At 43.2% G+C, this 22,476-nt stretch overlaps 1 protein-coding gene across 3 annotated transcripts in view; it reads left to right on the forward strand.

Annotated features, from left to right (window-relative positions):
- The window catches only part of CHN1 (chimerin 1), a 104,968-nt gene that overhangs the window by 71,035 nt on the left and 11,457 nt on the right, over nt 1-22,476 (forward strand). For all 3 annotated transcript variants that reach the window (XM_081181061.1, XM_081181062.1, XM_081181063.1), the window contains 2 exons: nt 2,269-2,346; nt 17,308-17,392. In XM_081181061.1, the coding sequence (XP_081037187.1) occupies nt 2,269-2,346; nt 17,308-17,392 (163 nt within the window). The remainder of the gene's footprint in view (nt 1-2,268; nt 2,347-17,307; nt 17,393-22,476) is intronic.

The following is a 22,476-nucleotide window of genomic DNA, read 5'->3' on the forward strand; positions in this document are numbered from 1 at the left end:
CAAATTGTTGGACCCTTCCATAGAATCATAGAATCATAGAGTTGGAAGAGACCACAAGGGCCATCGAGTCCAACCCCCTGCCAAGCAGGAAACACCATCAGAGCACTCCTGACATATGGTTGTCAAGCCTCTGCTTAAAGACCTCCAAAGTAGGAGACTCCACCACACTCCTTGGCAGCAAATTCCACTGTCAAACAGCTCTTACTGTCAGGAAGTTCTTCCTAATGTTTAGGTGGAATCTTCTTTCTTGTAGTTTGGATCCATTGCTCCGTGTCCGCTTCTCTGGAGCAGCAGAAAACAACCTTTCTCCCTCCTCTATGTGACATCCTTTTATATATTTGAACATGGCTATCATATCACCCCTTAACCTCCTCTTCTCCAAGCTAAACATGCCCAGCTCCCTTAGCCGTTCCTCATAAGGCATCAATGAAACATGAAAATCCAGAACATGAAAACTAAAGAGAAAATCCAGAACATGAAAACTAAAGAGAACTGCCTCCACAGCAAAGGATGGCTGCTTTGTCCAGTTTGCCAGGCCTATCAAAGCAACCTCCAGCACTCATGCTAGTTTGATCATTCTAGTATAATTCTTACAATCAGTTGCCACAGTTCCATCAGTTCCTGGAAAAGGACATTGGGGGCATCCAGCTCAACCACTGATCCCATTTCAGTACCATCGCCCCAACTCATTTGGATGCAGTGGGGAATCATTACACAAGATGTAAGATGTTGGTGGAGAGGAAGGTGATGGTGACAGCCTTTTAAGAAAAAGGAGGCTGAGCAATGTAGACGACAAGTGCAAAAGAAAAGGCATTTTGTGTTACCGTGAAATTGTTGTAAAAAGGTAAAGGGAGGTGCATGTGAGAATAAAGGTAAAGGGACCCCTTACCATTAGGTCCAGTCGTGACCGACTCTGGGGTTGCAGCGCTCATCTTGCTATACTGGCTGAGGGAGCCGGCGTACAGCTTCCGGGTCATGTGGCCAGCATAACTAAGCCGCTTCTGGCGAACCAGAGCAGTGCACGGAAACACCATTTACCTTCCCGCCGGAGCGGTACCTATTTATCTACTTGCACTTTGACATGCTTTCGAACTGCTAGGTTGGCAGGAGCAGGGACTGAGCAGCGGGAGCTTATCCCATCGTGGGGATTCGAACCGCCGACCTTCTGATTGGCATGTCCTAGGCTGTGATTTAACCCACAGCACCACCCGTGTCCCTGCATGTGAGAATAGTTATGAGCAGTAGGATTAGTGTTCATCTCTCTCAATCATCCATGTAATATGCAGCTTTCCTTCCTTTCCTGCTTGCACTACATTTCCAGGCATTAAAACTGAAGAGCAATCTCCTTAGTTTTTAAATGGCAGAGATGCCATTTTGCAATGATGCATGACTCATTCATCGCTCATTATCTTCCTGCTGATTTTTTTTTTCCTCTTGAGCCAGCAAGAAAGTCTCCTGTGGGAGGGGGGATGAGTGAGCCTGAGCACCACGCTGCTTAAATTCTATTGCCAGCTCTTCGTTGGTTGCATGCCGTCTAAATCTAACCAGTCAGATTCATTGCTGCCGGCTAAAGCCCGCCCCCTCCTCCCTCTCCTTGCTAGACTGAGGTTAGCAGAGTGTCTGTTAACTGGAAACTGATTATATGCAGTATGTGAGCATCTTTTGATACAAAATGGTCATCAGTATGGTTGAATAGGGAAGAAAAGAGTCCAGAAAACTGCCTCTTCTGCATTCACTGCATAGGTTTCTAAATGGATGAAGACATTCTGGGATTTCTTTTGTTAACAGGGACTCTGCTTTTGTTTACATTCAGACCCATAAGTTTTCAGGCTTGAATTAGAAAGCTTTTTTAAAAAACAAAAGCCCTCAAGAGAGAAGAAACCACAGCCAAACCAGATTTTTCTTTTAAAGTAAAATAGTAACTGCATCAATGATGCCCTTCTTCAGCTCAGTTTAGGCTTCAGGATAATAAGGCTGCTTTCATTTTGCTTTTAACCCAATTGAGATCGGTGCAAAGTTCTTGTTTTTATTTTATTTTTGGTGTTTGGGCTTTTTGGTTCTTGGTTTCGGTTTTCGCCTGCCAGTTCTTCCAAAATGCCATCCAAAGAGTCTTGGTCAGGGCAAAAAGCTAATAGATCTGCCGTTCACAACTCCAAACAGGAGAGCCGTCAAAGAGATTTATTGATGGCAGCCTTGGGAATGCGACTAGGCTTTCAAAAGTCATCTGTGACAATCTGGCAACCTCTTAAACTCTTTGCTTATTCGCAGCTGACATCACTTGTCAGAAGAGCAACTCTGAAAGAAAACGAACACATTCCAAAATATGAAAAGGTTCACAGTTTCAAGGTAAGAAGTTCACCTCTTTCATTATACCTATGCCTGGGCAGCTATTCCATACTTGTTTGGGGCAGTTGTTTGTTTGTATGTCTCTGTGTTCCATTCTGAAGCTAGGCAAAAAATCACCCTAGCAGAATCACTTCAGTAAAGTAACATATTGCGTGTAGAATTAATTTGATTAATTCCTAATCTTAACCCAGTAGTTGGGCGTGTATGTACAAGTAAAAAAGTCTGGGAAAATATATTAGTTAAATTCTGGCTTTTAGTTCAGAGGTACATAAAGATTTTGTGTGAGAGAGACTTGATCTTTGATCAAAGGATTTACTGATCTTATCTCTGTGCATTGCTATTAAATAGTGTTAGATGCCAGAAGCATGCTTTTATTGCATCTGGACAGAGCAGATGGTCTGCATTTTCCTGCTTCCTAGCTCATTTCTCTCCCCACCCTCCTTCATTAATGAATTGACTGTGATGAAAAGAGCATGTTGTTACCATAGGGTTCTTAATGCTAGTAACTCTCAAAGACCCACACAGTTTCCTTATGTAGCTTCTGAATATTATTTTATTATTATTATTACTATTTTTTAAAAAACACACACCATACAATTGTCTTCTTCACTATTTCTTGGGAACCCTTAAAATTATCTTATTTAGACGTGTACACTGAGCTAATGATGGTTGTAGATAATTCATTACATCCCTCTGATTAAATGGGTGCTTTAATTAAGGTCTTGTAAACAGAATGAGCACTTACTCATTGTCTTATTCCAAGAGAACAGAAACTGGTAGACCTCAGTAGGTTTTATGTTGGAAAAGAGGTTGCCATTAGGGGTCAGAATAAAAATTTGGCCCACACTCCTCCCGAAGTAAAATATCAGTATTCCTTGTTTTTGAAATCAGTCGGTGCTCAGGTGCTCTGATCCAGTGATCGGTTTTAGGTATGGACGCTCCATTGCATATACAAAGCTCACTCTTTGGGAATGCATTGCACACGTGTTCATCATGAATTGGAATACTTGTGTGCACACACCTGAATATATGCGGAGCTCTGGACTGGAGACACATATGAACCCTGCTATTGTGGTGCTTTATTGTAGTAAAGCCGAGCTGAAATCTAGAGAGCTTGTGGGGCATAATGGTTTCAGAGAAGGAGCTACAGATTGGCAAGTTCCTGGTTCTCACGTCTGCCATGAACTCGGTGGCTTCCAGACAAGTCACTCTCTCCCTATTTGCAATATGGATGGTAGTAATACCGACTCACAGCAGGTGGAGTCAGAATGGTGGCCTCCAGATGTTGTTGGACTCCATCAGCTCCAATCAGCATGAGCAGTGGTCAGGGATCCTGGGAGTTGTAGTGCAGCAACTTCTCAAAAGGTAAAGGACCTCTGACAGTCCAATCGCGAATGACTCTGGGGTTGCGGCGCTCATCTCGCTTTACTGACCGAGGGAGCTGGCATTTGTCCGCAGACAGTTTTTCCGGGTCATGTGGCCAGCATGACTAAGCCGCTTCTGGCGAAACTAGAGCAGCGCATGGAAACGCCGTTTACCTTCCCGCCGGAGTGGTACCTATTTATCTACTTGCGCTTCGACGTGCTTTCGATCTGCTAGGTTGGCAGGCCATCAACTTCTATAGGGCACCATATAGGCTAGCCCTAGCCCTGCCTTATGGGATTCCAAGCCCTTCATATATATGATGTGCTTTGAATACTTGGGATTGACTGTAAGCATGGAGTTCCCAGTTGGCTTTATATACATGCCGTATTTATGTATGCAGTGTGTAAGCAGGGCTTGCTGTCAGCGCCAATCATCTGATAAGGAGCAATTGGGAGCACGCAATAGGGCTCCTAATTGTTCCTTTGCAGTCACATCTTTATCTGACATCACACATGCTGTCAGGTATAGTGCAGGTGGACATGGTTTGGGTGAAAGGCCTTGCGAGCCAAATTAGGCCTCCTGCTGGAACTAATTTGGCTTGAAGGCCAAGGTTCTTCGCCGCTGCTGTAAACCATAATTACGCTAAACTATGGTTTAAAGGTGAAAACACAGTGTGCTGCTGCACCGGTCTAAAATCATGGGCGCTTTGTTCCTTCCTCACTGCCAGGAGTTAATTCGTGTTTTGGGATCTGAATCCAGGTTTGTGGTTTGTTTCTCTCCAAACAAACCACAAGCTGTAACCAAGAGGAAAGAAACTCTCCCAATTTTAGCCTGGGGTATGAGCAGGTTGTGCGCTTAACTTCAAACCATAGTTTTGCTTAACCGTGGTTTAAAGTGCCATGCAAATGTATGTCATTTCGGGGGCGGGGGCAGGATTTAATTTGGGAATAATTACCTGCATATTGCTCCAGTTTTATTCAGGAGATTTCATTTCTTTTTATGTCCCCTTGTACTATACAGTTCTCTCCAAACCTGTAATTTGAGTCCTATGCCCAGTTGCATCTATATTCTGGATTAATTTAAAGTATGCACAACGTAAGTTAAGATTGGTGCCAGATTTTATTAATTTCATCCTTCAGTCCTCGAAGCAAGCCCTGATACTGTCCCATTTGCTTCAGAGTAATACATTTCAGCATGAATGCTATAAGAATGTCCTTATCTCTATCAATATATTTGTCAGTTTCCAGGAAACATTTATATTGCAAGTGGGAAGAGCACCCAAATCCATTTTGCTTAAACAGCGGTTTGCTAGTTTACCCTGAATCTAAGTCCAGGCAGAGCACTGGGAAACCTGCCTCTATTGAGCCTTCAATCATTTTACATTATATTTAAATGCATATTATACCTTGGTCCTTTAGCTTCTTGGTCTGGCTTATAACATTTTGAACAGTTGTGTGTGTTTTTAATGGTTAGAAATGTATTTAAATGGGAGAGGAGAAACATATTGCAAAGAAGAAGAAAAAGAAGCGTATCCTTGGCAACCAAGCGGCCTACACTTGAAAAATAAAAATAAAGAGGAGTTTGAAGGATACTGCCTTTGGCAGATCTTCAGGGGAATGATGGGGAACAGAAGTACAGAATACCTCCCTTTGTGCCCTCCCCCATCACACTTGATGCACAGGAGGCATTATCAAAAGACTGCCGTAGGTTAACTGCAGAGATGATGATTGCTCATAGACGAAAAGGCAGTCCCTAAGGTTTGGAGCTTAAGAATGCAGTCAACTTGCCCCCAGGGTATATAAAAAAAATTTTTTTTAAGAGCAGGCATTGAATTAAAAGCAAATAGCAAGGAGAATTTTGAACATAAATAAATTAAAGCAGGAGATGTCCTCTTAAATAATGCAAATTCCCCATGTCATTCTGAAAACATAAACCTAATTTATATTAAATTAGATTCCTTGACAAAGTGGATAAAACAACAATGTTTAAACAAAGTGATTGGATTCTCCCATTTAGAAGCATTGAATCTCAGCTCTGGATTTAATGATCATCTATGATTGGCGTGATTCCGTACATAGCTGTGGGACTCTAGTGGGCACACCAGACACTCAAAAGATATGATCTGGTTTAACTATAATGGCCCTTCTCCATGACAAACTATAAAAAGTTGTGTGAGAGTGCAGAGAAGTTCTTAACTTGTGGAACTGCAACTCCTGGACTTGCTAGGTTGGGAATAGGGGGTCGGATATTTCACTGGTGTTATATTGGAACTGAAGCAGGCATTGTGCGAAGGGGGAGGTCTGTTGTCCAGTTTGAGGTTTATTCGTTTTCTTAAGTCTTCAGAGGCCCTGAAAAACTTTCAAAAAGCTAAGTATTTCTTCCAGTTGCATACCAAGAGCATTACACTGGTTGTACCAGCTAAAGAAACATGCTGGATTCAAGCACAAATTGGGTTCAAGGTTATGTCAAACATTTACAGCTAGGAAACAAATTTAACCATGCAGTGTTTTCTCTACTTGAAATAATTAGACATGTTTCCAAAGGGACAGACTGAAAGCGAGATACTGGCTTGAACAACACCTTGTAGCAGAACTAGGTTTCTGGGTTTTTTTTTAAAAAAAATATTAACACAGTTTGAAACAGTAGGCTGGTGTAGGGGAGATGGGCTTCTTCACCCTTTCGCCTCAAACCCCTTTCCAGCAAAAAGTTGCATTTACCACTACAGCAAAAGTGATACAGGTACCCATGTCACTTCTGTTGCTGTGTTTGAAGTAGCTTGGAGAGCCTGGTTTCTGGTGGGAAAACAAGTTGAGGGATAACAGTTACAAAGACCCTTTCTCACCTCCAAATTGCAGCTTCAGCAGCTGGGTTTTTCCAAGTAAATGTCTGCAAAAAGAATCACGGAACTATATGTAATGCAGGGCTCCGCACTCTGTGAAGAGAAGGTTATCCTTTTCCAAGTCCTCGTTGGCTGTGGGCCAGACCTGCAGCCACTGAGTATTGGAAACATCTAATTCTGGCCAGCTCCTTCTGCAGTTTGCATGTCCTTTTAGATCTCCACTCCTGAGGAGACACGATGCAGACCATCAAGCAGCTGGAGCAATATATTTGAATGCTAAGATCTTTTAATTTCAGGAGTGGTGCTGTTAAAGCTACCTAACCATTCTAGACTCGGCCCAGATTTTGTTTTTCGCTTCCTAGAATAAGATGAGCAATGGGCGGGGGGATATTAACTCTGGTTTTAGATTTCTTTGTCTCCTGCATTTAAAACAGTGTTTAAGGCAGGCTGGAATACAATATTCTGTTAACTTCTGCCTGTGAAGCCTGCCTAGTAAATTGATGGATGAAATGGACCCATCTGCTCATGATGTCATTAGCTGATGACATGCTGGTACAAAAGTTTAAATTTCTCGATGGAGCAGACCTGATGCACTCATTAAATATGAGCTTTATGTTCAAGCAGTTTTAATGCTGAGCTGGAAGCGTTTCCCTGCTGTCTCTACATTTCTACGAATGCTGGGTTAGTTGCGGTTGCTTGTTTTGATGGAGACGTTTACAGCGCAACATCTGATCTCTGTCACTTTCCTGTCCCAGTTCTTTAAAAAAATTAAATAAAAAGGTAAGGGTTCCCAGTCAAGACAGAAGTACTGTTTTTGGGGGACAGGAGACGGGCGGATGTGGAGGACTCCCTGGTCCTGAATGGGGTAACTGTGCCCCTGAAGGAGCAGGTGCACAGCCTGGGGGTCATTCTGGACTCACAGCTGTCCATGGAGGCGCAGGTCAACCAGGGCAGCTGTCTACCAGCTCCATCTGGTAGGCTGGTTGAGACCCTTCCTGCCCGCAGACTGTCTCACCTGAGTGGTGCATGCTCTAGTTATCTCCCGCTTGGACTACTGCAATGCGCTCTACGTGGGGCTACCTTTGAAGGTGACCCGGAAACTACAACTAATACAGAATGTGGCAGCTAGACTGGTGACTGGGGGCGGCCACCGAAACCACATAATACCGGTCTTGAAAGACCTACATTGTCTCCCAGTACGTTTCCGAGCACAATTCAAAGTGTTGGTGTTGACCTTTAAAGCCCTAAACGGCCTTGGCCCAGTATATCTGAAGGAGTGTCTCCACCCCCATCGTTCTGCTGGGATGCTGAGGTCCAGCGCCGAGGGCCTTCTGGCAGTTCCCTTCCTGTGAGAAGTGAGGTTACAGGGAACCAGGCAGAGGGCCTTCTCAGTAGTGGCGCCCGCCCTGTGGAACGCCCTCCCATCAGATGTCAAAGAGATAAACAACTACCTGACATTCAGAAGACATCTTAAGGCAGCCCTGTTCAGGGAAGTTTTTAATGTATGACATATTAGTGTATTTTTTTGTCTTTGTGGAAGCCGCCCAGAGTGGCTGGGGAAACCCAGCCAGATGGGCGGGGTACAATTATTATTATTATTATTATTATTATTATTATTATTATTATTATTATTATTATTAAACCTACATCTTAGGAAGTGGCTAGAAGGCAACCTGGTTGCATTTAGGCTTAAACTCTGTGCCTACCACTTCTAACCTTCAGCATTTCATTAGTGTTATATGCATAATGCAGAAGTCGCGTACCCCACTGCTTTCTCTGTGTTTCAAAACATTTAAGGCTATGAAAATAGGCTCCCTAGCCCCCCTCCCTGCCCAGTTAATAGGAACTTGTGTGTGTATATATTTCCTAGGCAAATCGAGCTTTGACACATTGCTGCTTGCGAGTCTTCCGCCTTGGCACATGCATGGCCTGAGGAGCTGAGCAGCTCCCCTATGTGATGAAGTGTAGAAGGACTCTAATGAGGCAGCCTAGGCGTTTGCCTCAAGGACTTGATATGGTGTGTCACAGCCTCTTATCATCAGTAGCTTTTCCTCCAAATTAGCTAGAGCATCATGGCCGGGCTAGTTCCTTTCATTTGCAGCTTTGTACAGTCGTCTTGTGCATTTCTATATCTAGCCAATAAGTTTCGCTCTTGCTCCCGTTTTCAATGGGCTTGCCATTTTTTTTACTGCTAAAAGCAATACATACCCTACAGTAGAATCTATATCTATGTAGGCTGTGCTGTGCAGTAGATACTAATTTTAAAACCACCCCTTTATCCCTAAAAGAAAAATAGTGTGCGTTCCATTGTCTTCCACTTCCTGTACTGGTTTAGCAGTAGCCTCACTGCAATACAATTTCCACTTGTTCACATTCCTGCTGACACATTTAATACCCACGGGGAAGTGAAACAAGTCACTGCCGAACCTCTGGCTGGGAAATGAGTGAGGGCTGTAAAGAATGTTTGGCTACTCGACATTCGAGTCTACGCTGCCCTTGCTGATAAAACAATGCTATTTATACGCTGCAGCAAAGGATGCTGGAGTGCCCCAGTGCAAAATGTCCCCGTTGTCCTCTGAAGTCCTGGACAAAGTTGCTGGCTGAAATTCAGGGCAGGCTCGATACTTGAGCAACTTCAGCATTGTCTGAAAGACAGCAGGCAGAGCGTAAAGTCTTCTCAGTGACCTTGTCACGTTGAAGGAAACTGCTACTGCAGAACATCCATTGCTTTCAACCTTGATTGCTTAAATCTCCTGAATGGCCAACTTTTTTATATCTTTTGTTCCTTCTCTACAAGCCAAAGAGGTCCCATGCATATATGGATATCTTCACCATGCCACTCAAAAAAAAAAATATTTCCCTATTGAGATTCATACTTTACCAGCCATCATCTCCGATATTACAGTGGTACCTCAGGTTACATACGCTTCAGGTTAAAGACTCCGCTAACCCAGAAATAATGCTTCGGGTTAAGAACTTTGCTTCAGGATGAGAACAGAAATCGTGCTGCGGCGGCAGCGGGAGGCTCCATTAGCTAAAGTGGTGCTTCAGGTTAAGAACAGTTTCAGGTTAAGAACGGACCTCCAGAACGAATTAAGTACTTAACCCGAGGTACCACTGTACTACATTTATTCTATTTCTTCAAGATTTTGCCAAGTGCCCTTTGGTCTTTTCATCTTTATCGTCCTCTCTTTTCTCATCCATGAAACGAAAACAGTATTTTCCTCATGAAATGTTTTAACTAGATGGGTTCATATCATGCTTTCAGTACTTCTGGGATATTTATATGAGCCAAGGTATTGGTAAATGTTTTAAAACAAGTATCAGTAATTAAGCAGAACCACCTTCCATTTATTTGCTTCTACACTAAAAATGCACAGAAGAAAGTTAGGAGTGGAGTTTGGGAGGAACTTGAGCTTCCCACCAAACAGCTGACCCTTGGTGGGGAACAGAATATTCTGGGAGCCTTCCCAGCATGTTAATATGCTTTGAACAGGCTGGCAGAAATCTCAGCCCACCCACCTTCTGCTCTGTGCCGCGTTGCAGTTTATGCCACAACTAGCCCACCTGAGGCAGCCCAGCCTGGGAGGAAATCCCAAAATGGCAGCATTTGGTTTCAGAATGGCTGGAACAAAATTTTATTTAGCTTTCCCTTTCAAGCTCCTCTTGTAATACTAACCTGGCCCAGTCCTAATGCCACGCAACCAGGGATTCTGGCAGTGCTGCAATCACAGGAGATATAGGGCTGGTATCATCTTTATGTGTGCTGCCGCACATATGAAAGTAATTTGTCATCTCATGTCCTGGTTTGCTGCTCTTGATTTTTGCAATATACAAGGTACTAAACCTTCAAAGGTGATAATCTTATCTGACTAGCTGAAGGGAAAGCAACATCTTGACAGCATTCATAAGGTAGATGCTAGAGTTTTATCTCTCAGTGCTATCATTCAGTATGTGCTGTTGTTTGGCTCATTGGGTAAATGGTGTGGGCCTCACTTGTCCCATCCATGTATCAGTTTTTTAAAAAATCAGTGTCTTTGTGACATTGATCTTTCAGCTGCTGAATCAGAGTTAAGAGGCAGCTCTGTTAAATTCTGCATGAATGATTTATTATGATTATTATTACAGTGGTACCTCAGGTTACATACGCTTCAGGTTACAGACTCTGCTAACCCAGAAATAGTGCTTCGGGTTAAGAACTTTGCTTCAGGATGAGAACAGAATTCGTGCTCCGGCAGCGCAGTGGCAGCAGGAGGCCCCATTAGCTAAAGTGGTGCTTCGGGTTAAGAACAGTTTCAGGTTAAGAACGGACCTCCGGAACGAATTAAGTACTTAACCTGAGGTACCACTGTATTATTATTATTAGGCAAGCACAATGCTAGAAAGTCTACATAGACACTCTGGAGGATGAGGAACTAGTAGTTTCTTCTGCCTATTTCATTTCTTTGTTTGGATTTCACCCAGTCTTAATTGGGGGTGTAGAGGGAAGTCTCTGGCCCCATTTTCATCGCCATGCTCTGGAGCGTGCCACACATTAATAGGTTGTCTGGGGAGGAATTGTACTCAAATGCTGATGAATTTTCATGAGGACTTTTTTTTTAAGATCACAAGCTGATGTGGAAATGTGCAGAACTGAACTTGAGATTGGAAAAATGAGAAACTGAGAGAAATGGAAAATGGATAGATTTGCACATCGCTCCTCAATATTGAATAACCATAAACTTTGGCTTCAGGTTAAAGGGCTTTCCATGGCAGAGGGCCATGTGTTCAGGGAGGCATTTGAACTCCATTATTTCTTCCTCTTTTTTAATTAAGCATGTGGTATTGGCTTAATTCATTTATTTCCCTTATCTGCCTTCTGATCTTTCTGTTCGTTAAATGGTTCCCCACCAAATGCGGCATTACAAGTCTTATCTTGTAAAATCTAGCATCTTATATTCTCTCAGTTTTAGCCAATGAAGAAGTATGGTTTGTTGGTATCTCTCACTGCAATCACAGCCAAGTAATGCAAGGAGAAGCAAAGTGAAATCCTCATTAAAGGGGCACAGCTCTGGGTTAATGAGGCTGCCCTCTCTAGCAATCACACTATTAATTTCTAAAACCTATAGAAAACTCAAGTCGCAAAAAGAAATATAGACGTCTTTTAGGGGATGGTACTACTGAGACCCGTTAATAAGAACCCTTCCCTCTCTTTGCTATATGGGAAGCAGGATTAGATGCCTTATATCTCAGGCTTTGGGATGCGAGTGGTGCTGTGGGTTAAACCACAGAGCCTAGGACTTGCCGATCAGAAGGTCGGCGGTTCGAATCCCCACGACGGGGTAAGCTCCCGTTGCTCGGTCCCTGCTCCTGCCAACCTAGCAGTTCGAAAGCACGTCAAAGTGCAAGTAGATAAATAGGTACCACTCTGGCGGGAAGGTAAACGCCATTTCCGTGCGCTGCTCTGGTTCGCCAGAAGCAGCTTAGTCATGCTGGCCACATGACCCGGAAGCTGTACGCCGGCTCCCTTGGCCAATAAAGCGAGATGAGCGCCACAACCCCAGAGTCGGCCACGACTGGACCTAATGGTCGGGGGTCGCTTTACTTTTACTTATCTCAGGCTTTATGACTGGGACATTGAAAAGTATCAGAAGTCTGTATTCACTGGGACTCCTCCATAAGTGATTTGTGGAACAGGGGCTTCGAAACTGCATTCTGTACTTCAAAAGGGCAGCAGCTTAGCCAATATGCAGCTGGTTTTGATCATTATATATTATATACATTTTACATTATATACATTAAACAAAAGAAACAAGCTGTTTCCTCTGTGTTTTGAGAAGTGAATCTTCCTGGAAAATCTTGGGTGGAATTTTTTGTCTGCCACGTGTTGTTTTTTTAAGGAGAAGAAAAGTAATCCTGTAATGTCAGTCAGTACCACAGGAATTCAAGTGCTGCTCTGCCACATACTGAGTAGAATATGCTGTTGAAAACGACCCAGGATTTTTTGTGGCTTTATAAACTGGGGGGGGGCCACCCCAGAATGTTGTTATGACCATCCTTTTTGCACTTATGGACTCCTATTTGCAGGATTGCAACTTTTGATTGGCCACCTAAAGCTCCGCTAGCTTGAAATATAGAATTTTTATTTATTTGCATGTGTTAATCTCCTCTTAACCTGGTCCTCTAGATGACTAGAATTGTGGAGTCTAATCGCCATTCTAGCATCCTGCCTCTGCCTTCTTTGGTTTTATCAGAGGAGATAAGTGGGTGGTGTTGCCTGGCAACTGCCAGCAGAGGAAGACTTGCTTCGCCATGAGCAGGTTCCAGCTGCTCATCCCCACCTCCTTGCCTCAGAGGCTATTGCTCAGAGAACCTCTGCCCAAGACGTGGGCAATTTCCTAAGAGGTGGCGACCAAAGAGCAACACAAGAGAAGACTAAGAATGCAGGTGGGAAATGCCACCTGAATAATCCTGATACCCGTCGGAACACAATTTGGACCAAATTGAGTTATACATGGAGAAGACCCTCTGGTTTCAATGTCTTCTCTTTCATTGCCTAGTTGGATGCAGCCCAATGTTACTTCTGTTCCTGGTACCAGATCTGAATGTAATTTTCATTGTGTGAATCTTTGGTAAGCACATTTAAGGCACATGACTTCCCGCAAAGAATTCTGTGAACCCCGCAATACCCAGCAGCCCTAGCAAACTGCGGTTCCCAGGATTCCTCGGGAGAAACAATGTGCTTTTAATGTGCATTAATTTATGGTGCAGATGTGCGCTGCCTTGGAGCTATAAAGCAGTCTTCTAAATAAATAAATTTAAGTAGTTGGATAATAGTTGCAAACGGTAGTTTCTTTTTATTTATTTTCCTATGCAGTGGTACCTCGAGTTGCATACGCTTCAGGTTACAGACTCTGCTAACCCAGAAATAGTACCTCGGGTTAAGAACTTTGCTTCAGGATGAGAACAGAAATCGCGCGGCGGCAGCGGGAGGCCCCATTAGCTAAAGTGGTGCTTCAGGTTAAGAACAGTTTCAGGTTAAGAACGGACCTCCGGAGGACTTCCGGAGGCGGCGCGCTCAGCAATGGCGGTCCTCTTCAGTTGCTGAAGAGGGGCTCCGCGGAAAAGGGTCGTGCGCTGCGGCACAGCGACGACCCATGAAGAAAAACCACTGGTAGAGTGAGCCAGTGGCCGTGGGATTCGGCGGGCACCAGGAGCGACCTCCGAAACGCAGAAGGGACCCCGTAAGGGGTTTCGGAACGTGAAGGGGGTAGCGGTGCTGTGGATCCATCGCTCTTTCCGCGGAAGTGAAGCCGCGCGGCTGCTGCTGATCAGCGCTGACCTTTCTTCCTTCAACAATCGAACTGAAACAACTTACTCGTGAGTAGGAAATTTGAAGCTTTGTACGAACTAAATTTGGAGAAATTTGGCTGAAAGCGGGAGACGCTAAAAAGGAAGTCAGTCTCCCGGCTCTGTTTAAAGTATTGAGCAAAGCCCCTTTAAAGCTGAAGCGCTGAAAGGAATCTTAAAAGAGTTGGAATTTATCTGCAAATTCGACCTTGATTGATTAAAAGTTAAAGAAAGGACATAACAGTTTTATAAGTGACAATTTTATGTTCCTCTTTCTTTTACCTTGTGGATTACAAATTTTTGAAACCCTGTTCTCGGTCTGACTGGATACAAGTAACATCGGTCTGCAGTAACTGTAGACAAAGTTAGAAGTAACATTGGGCTACTTTGTAACCGGGAAAAGGAACTGTTGCAAGCACCTTGGTAAAGAACTTTTATTCTCTGCAGTTTAAGCTTAAGGAGAGGGTCTCCCCCCCCTTGTTTTGGATAATATTTTTCTTTTGTGTGTAAAGGGAACTTTTGGTGGAAATTTCCTATCCTTCTCCCTAATTTTTAGGGAGCTCCCCCTGCTGGATTGTGGATTTAATAGTATTTGAGAACTGCTACTAGTCTTGGAATTTTCCTGCCCGGATGTTTATTTTTTCTGGAATTAATTTTCCCATGGGATTTACAATTTGACCTTGATACTGGGACAGCTGTGGAATGAGTGGCACAGCAAAAACAAGGGCTGCAGAAAGAAAAAAAGCAAAACAAACTGAACTTTTGCAATTAACTCTGCCTGTGCAGCCACGCAGATCATCTGTCCCAATTGTGACAGGCCTGCAGGAAGGACAAGCTATACAGCCTACTTTTGGAGAGATGGCTGCTGGAGGGATAGACTCCGTATCTAAAGAAATATTGGAGCAGTTGGCAGCACTGAACAAGAAAGCGGATGAACAAGCACTTAGGTTTGATGAACAAGCTGCTAAACTTGACCAGGTAACAGCCTCAATTAACAAATTGACAGACCAAGTTTCTAAAAACTCTCAGGCCATAGATAATATTGAAAAGACTGCAACAGAAAATCGGAAACTGGCACAGGAAGCAAATACAAAAGCAGACGAAAATAAAAAGAGGATAGAGGAATTAAGAGGCGAAGTCAGACCACTGAGTAGACAGGTGACTGAACAACAAGTGTACCTGTCCCTTGCAGAGCTGAAAAATAGGGAAAATAACCTCAGAATTAGAAACATTCCAGAATCAGAAAAGGAGGATTTGATTGGATTTTTGACAACAGAATTATCCAAATTCTGGGGTGTGGCAGAGGAAAAAGATTTTAAAATTGTCACCGCTTTCAGACTAGGAAGAGTGGCTAGGAAGGATAAACCAAGAGATTGCCTGATCATTTTCAGATCTAGGCAAGAAAAAGAAACCATACTCGGCTTGCATTTTAAAAATCCATTGGTGATCCAGGGAAAAAAGGCAGAAATTTTTAGAGATATACCAAAACAACTTCTGGACTTAAGAGCCACATATAAAGACCTAGCAAGCTTACTGAGAAACAACACAATCCCATACAGGTGGGAATTCCCTCAAGGATTATCTTTTACCTTGAAAGGGGTGAGGGTAAGAATCAGAACAGCAGAGGAGCAAGAAAAGTTCCTAAACGACCACGGGGAAGACCTTCGGAAAGGAATAGCAGGTGCCTGGCCACCTCCTCCGCCTGGATTGAATCCGGTTCCACCTCCAGAAAAAAACGAAAAAGGAGACACCCCAGCAGGTAAATAATTAGCTAAACACTGGAAGGCACAGGAGTTACCCACGCTGGAAGAATGGCATTTGCAGCTGATGGACTATATGGAATTAGCTGAAATGACAGCCAGAATCCGAGACCTGGGAGAAGACGCCGTGGAAGAGGACTGGAAGAAATTTAAGGACTATTTACAAAAATATTATAAGCTATATGAATGTTGAGAATTTGCTAAATGTTCTGGAAAAACATGCTTCAGTATTGAATTTGGTAAATGTTGAAAATTAAGTTAAGATTTCGAAATGTATAAATTGTGGACTATATAACTAAAGGAAAACACAAAAACATATGAAATAAGGTATTAATTTGCTGTTTATTTTTATTGTAAAGAAAACAGGGGATGGGGGACGTGGGGAAGTCTGATCGATCATGAAAATGGATGTGAAAAATGTGAATCTTTTCTTCCTTTTCTTTTATAACTTCTTTTCTTTTCTGTAAAACTGCTTTTGATGTGCTATGGATGATATACCTTTCTTTTACCCTGGAAAAAAGCAATAAAACTTTATTAAAAAAAAAAAAACTTTATTAAAAAAAAAAAAGAACGGACCTCCGGAACGAATTAAGTACTTAACCCGAGGTACCACTGTATATATCAGCCCAGTAACATGTTCTCTGGGCGACTGATAGAAAATTCAAAGAACAAAACACAATATTAAAGTAGAAAGCAGAATGTTTTATATTACCCTGGAGCAGAAGAGCCATAGCTTACTGGTAGAAGCTGACTTTGCAAGCAGGTTCAATCCCCAGCATCCCCTAGTTAAAATTTGTTAGGTAAACAAAGAAAGTGAAAGTGAGGACACCTTCGTGTGGACAGCTTTTGCCGGGAGGGAAGCAATGGGAGAGTGACTCTGTTGATTGATCTGAATATCTTGGTGATTTTCAACACCATGTAGGGATTGGAAAGCTCTCTGTCCCCTGCTCCCTTTCAGATCTGATGGGCTACTTTTATTTTTTCTTTAAAAGCAAGGGGATGGGGATAACTTGATATTTCAACCCTTTGCTTCAGGGAAGAGAGGAAGGGAGTATTCTAGCTTTGACGAGTCTCTTGGTGGAGCAGGAAGAGGGGGCACAGGGTTTGCCTAGTTGGCGCTGTTTGGTCAAGTCCCAGGCTTCTCACCAAGTCTGGAGCTAGAAGAGGGGGCAAGGATGCTTTGTCCACCTCCATAGCTTCAGAGCTGGGCAGGATAAAAAATGTATGTTTCTCCAAAACTTCAAAGCTCCACAAAATGGATGTATTATATGTATACTACATAGAGCAAGTATCGCAGCTTGGCAGAGTATCTCATTTTTGAAACGTGTGTCTAGCATCCCTAACAATCATCCACAAAGATTCTTTATACCTCAAGCCTACAGCTTCACACAGAGGAGAAAACCTTTGGGGCAACCTTGTTCAGAACTGCCCTGAGGCTGAAAAGAACATCTCTTGCGGAGCCTGAAGCAGTCTTTTCCAGTTTGAATCCGTCTCTGTAAAAGTTTGTGTTTCTGGTATCTCATACTATGTGGTAGTAGGTACAACATGGAAGCCAGGCTAATCAGAGAGACAGAAAGAGAGGGGAGTGTGGTTGGTGTACTTTTTTTGGGGGGGGAGGTACTTGCAAATCACTGCACTCATCTGTTGACTTCTGCTTTTGTTTTTCAGGTTCACACTTTCAGGGGTCCACATTGGTGTGAATATTGTGCCAACTTTATGTGGGGCCTCATTGCTCAGGGAGTGAAATGTGCAGGTAACAACTGCTTGGGTCTTTTGTTTCTTTCTGATGCTGTGAATGTTTAGTAGGTTTTGCATTTCACAGTGAAATGCGCTCCCTCAATCTTTACTGACTTCAGTTGTAAATAATGTTATGACTCCCATTGGCACGAGAAGTAACTGGATCAGCCTCTTATATTAATCAGAAAGTATATTGGTAATTTGGCACTCTGCCTTTTAACATAAAAAAGCAATAAAATGGAGGCTGAAACAATGCTAAAATCATCATAAAACAGCAGTAGTTGCAACAAAACTATAAATTATAAATTCTGAAAGTCAAAGTTTCTCCAGTTGGATATCATTATGTGTTGATAGCATCCAAGAGAGAACTGGCTGTGAAGATTCTGCAAAAGCAAACAAGCTTTAAGCTACAAAAATGTAGTCCAAGAAATCAGATTCAATAAAATATGTATATAGGTGAACATTACACGGTTGAAAGGAAAATCCCAAACTTTCAATACGCTGTTGAATTTACTTCTTAGGGTGGTTGTCTGTCTATCACAAATTAGTGCCATATGAATGTCAGCTTATGGGTGTCCAGTACACATTTGATTTGATTTAATATTTGTATTCCACTTTCCCAACAGCAAATGTTGAGCTCAAAGCAGCTCACAATAATTAAAATAGTATTAAAAGCCAAACAAACATTGCAATCACCTCACATGTGTAGATTGTTACGTGAATGCCGAATTGTTTCTACGTCATGAATATATGTTTTCGGAGAGCCATGTTGGTGGGGGAATGTGAAAACATTAAAACACAAATCCATATACATGGATTTTTGTGAATAAAAGTATATAAACATTCTGTCCACTTCCAAATGGTGTCTTCTCCCTTGGAGCATAATAATGCTAAGACTGTATAGAAAGGCATGCAGTGCTTCAGGGGAAATCCTGCTGTGGAAATAAAACTCACTGTTTTTTAGATATACTGCTGTCTTAAACCAGATGAAGCCCAGAAAGTTTTCTTTTAATTCTTGCAAATAAAATAGTCTACGTTTCTTATTTAAAATAAAATTCTAGCGGTAGATATCAAAATATGTGGCGGATTCTTAGTTGAGGTTGTTATTCTAAAGTAAATCATGTTAAATTATTGTGGTGGGTACAATCAAGACTTTTAAGTCTCCCTGATTTCAACCAAAGAGTTAAATGTCGCTTCTCTTATCACTGAAATCAGTAGGACTTGCCTAGAGTGTTCATCTTTGGCTGGGTTGTGCCCAACATTAAAAAAAATAATGTTTATAGACCAATATTAAATTACAGAAAGTACAAAGAAAACTGTCAGAGGCAGGCAGATGTTTTTATTTTTGGACATGAAGTTGCTATGAAGCGGGCAAAGAATGTAATCAAGATTCAGAAACAGGTGCTTGCTGGAGGGCAACATCGAAAGAGCATAGGCCTACAGTTGCTCCTTCAAGGTTCTAGTTAGCATTCTGTGGTCAGGATCCAACCCTTAGAGCACCAAAATTGGAATGGGCGCTTATTAGTCATGTAAAAGCAATGTCAGCTATAAAGCAAGAAGGTGAAAACTGTATAAAATTCTTGAGTCCAGCTGTTCGTATTTTTGAGCAAAGTCCAATGAACAGAGCATACTCTTGATTACTTTTGCAATGTTGCATGTCAGCAGAAAGAGAGAAATAATGGGGCGGGGGGCAGGGGGGGGTTGGAATGCTACGTGGAGATTTTTCCAGTAAGCACGTAGATTAATTTATAGCATGAGAGCTTGTCAATCCATTTTCTTCAGAGTAAATTTTATAATCAGTATCTTTTCAGCAGTGCGTGACATACCATGGCAACTAGCTTGCCCCTTCTCTCTAAGCTGGCGTGTAGGTGGGTGGTTTGCCTCCCGCATGGCTACTGTTTATATAATGTTCTTTCACACACTGTGCATCGCCATCCACATTAAAATAATGTTTTAGGGCCAGATTTCACACACACACACACACACACACACACACACACACCCAAGTCCTTGAGTGGGAGGAAGAAAATTAAAAGTGGCTTCCTGCTTTACCCTGAACAAAACACAGAACAAACTTCCTTCCTTATCGCCTTTGAATTTTCTTGAGCTTTGCATTTGCTTTGGGGGCTTGTACTATTCAAACTTATAGCATCCTCACCTGGGGCCATCAAGCCAAGTGCCATAGGGCAGGGGTCAGCAACCTTTTTCAGCCGTGGACCTCAGAACATGTGGTAGACCGGACTATATTTTGAGGGGGGGGGGTGAACAAATTCCTGTGCCCCACAAATAACCCAGAGATGCATTTTAAATAAAAGCACACATTCTACTCATGTAAAAACATGCTGATTCCCAGACCGTGCGCGGGCCGGATTGAGAAGGCTGCCTACCCCTGGCATAGGGAAATCAGTTCACAGCAGGTGTGTGTTTAGAGGGGAGGCTGAGCCCCAAGTTTTAGGTGTTAAGTCCCAGATCTTCAGTCCCTCCCCTTCTGTAAACTGGTTTCTTTTTTTAGTTTGTTTCAGGGTGACTAGACATGATACAAAGTGGAGTGCTCGTGATTTATTTATTTATTTATTCATACATACATACCCTGCCCTCCCCAGCCAAAACCGGGCTCAGAGCGGCTAATACATTAACATAAAATCAGACAATCAATTAAAATACATCCTAAAATCAGATCAGGATCAGAATAAAATCCAGTCAGATGGCAACCAGCAGATTAGGGTTGGGGACCTGAAATGCTCACCAGGCCCAGCTGTTTGTGCTGAACTTATATGTGAGAAAAATTGGGAGGCCACTTTCATGCAAGTTATTATGAAAGGGGAGGGGGAGTCAGACTGAACCAAAGGCCGGGCAGAACAGCTCCGTCTTGCAGGCCCTGTGGAAAGATGTCAAATCCCGCAGGGCCCTGGTCTCTTGTGACAGAGTGTTCCACCAAGCCGGGGTCACAGCTGAAAAGGCCTTGACCCTGGTCGAGGCCAGTCTAATCTCCTTGAGGCTCAGGACCTCCAAAATGTTATTATTTGTGGACCGTAAGGTCCTACGTGGGGCATACCAGGAGAGGCAGTCCCATAGGTGCAAGGGTCCTAAGCCGTATAGGGCTTTAAAGGTTAAAAACAGCACCTTAAACCTGATCCTGTACTCCACCCAGAGCCAGTGCAGCTGCTATAGCAATGGATGAATGTGGTCCCACGGCGAGGACCCCGTAAGGAGTCTCGCTGCGGCATTCTGCACCCGCTGGAGTTTCTGAGACCTCAGCCACCTTCCATGTTAATTTGTCCAGAGACAATTGTTCTCTTTTTAATATGTCCCTAAATTAGCAGTTCTTGCCAGTATATTTCAGGTGGAGCAGAGGGGCCAATCCATACTGGGCTCAGAAAATCTTGCTGGCACGCTATAGCTCAGATTAAGCCCAGTGTTTGTTTGTTTTTTCCACTCTGAAAGTCAGCCAAGCCTTGCATCTATTCATATAAATTAGTTTATGCAAAAAATGTGTCATGGGCATATCCCCAAGTCTTTTAAAGTGTTGAACAATGTCTCTGCTTCAAGGAATTGTTGTGCGGTCAAAAGGAGATGAACCCAAGTGCAATGCCCTGAGCATCTCGGAGGATGGGTGGGATGCAACTGGGATAAATAAATGCTTGCATCTCAGTTGCTGTTGCATTGACACTAACTTGTGATGGATAGATCAAGCGAAACAGCATTGCCAAGGCTAAGAAGGAGCTTGGCCAAAAGGCAGCTTCAAAGACAATATTTGTAACCGACTCAGAAGGAGGTTTAGCCTAAAGAGGAGATGAAAGCCTTAGAAACAGGGTAGCTCACTTTACCCCTGAAGGGCGTGAATGGTCTCTAATTCCAGAGGAGCAATGAATGAAGGGAAGAGATGTTCTGTATTAGAGGGGCACAAGATTCCTTTGGGTAATGGTGCCTTCCAAGAGCACAGGTCTATTATTGTGCCATGATTGATTGATTGATTGATTGATTGGGATCATTCATTTAGATAGGGCTTGTTTTAGGCTGTTTTGTGAGAGTGTTGTTCAGTTAAAAGAAACTATTTGCTTCAATAAATAGCCACATCATAGCGTAAAGGTAAAAGGATCCCTGACCATTAGGTCTAGTCGTGAACGACTCTGGGGTTGCGGCGCTCATCTCGCTTTACAGGCCGAGGGAGCCGGCGTACAGCTTCCGGGTCATGTGGCCAGCATGACTAAGCCGCTTCTGGCGCAACTAGAGCAGCGCACGGAAACGCTGTTTACCTTCCCGCCGGAGCAGTACCTATTTATCTACTTGGACTTTGACGTGCTTTCGAACTGCTAGGTTGGCAGGAGCAGGGACCGAACAACAGGAGCTCACCCCGTTGCGGGGATTTGAACCGCCAACCTTCTGATCGGCAAGTCCTAGGCTCTGTGGTTTAACCCACAGCGCCACCTGCATCCCACATCATAGCATAGGCTAATGTAGTATACCTCCGGTTTTGTTATGTCCATAAAAGCTAGTCAGCTAATTGACAGAAAAGAATTAATTGCAATGATTCTGTGAGCTATCGCACTGGCAGATAAGCAAGGTCAAAGGACAGTTGTCACAACTCTTAAAGGTTATAATCGTGTTTGGTGGCAACTGCTGTTGTTCAGGACTTGGTGCTTTTGGGACACAGAGCAAAAGTGAATTGGGGTTCCAGGAGTCTAATAATCAGCTGGGTCAGGGTTGCAGCACTAGTAACTGATTCAGTGAGCCACAGGCTACTTTCAAAGTCTTCAGCTTTTGTTGCATTGTCCCCTTGAACCCCATCCCTAGGCAGTTAGGACAATTTATTCCAACAGTGTGGGCCCCTTCATGACACGCAACACAGCAAGCCCAAAAGTATTAAGTGGTGCGGGGGGAGGGGCAAGGTTGGTGGGTTGCAGGAGTCACTGCTGCCAGACTGCTGCTGTGGCCCAGGAAACCTTGAAGCACAAGAGTTGCCTGACACAGCAACAAAAGAGAGTGGTTGAGAGCCAGTGTGATGTGACTAGGACTGGGAAGAGACACGTTCAACATCATAGCCAGACACTGGAGAGACCTGTCAGGAGTAAGCATGGACCAATGGTACCAAATAGTATG

This window comes from Podarcis bocagei, assembly GCF_964188305.1.
Source record: "Podarcis bocagei genome assembly, chromosome: 1".
In the NCBI taxonomy this organism is placed as follows: Eukaryota; Metazoa; Chordata; class Lepidosauria; order Squamata; family Lacertidae; genus Podarcis; species Podarcis bocagei.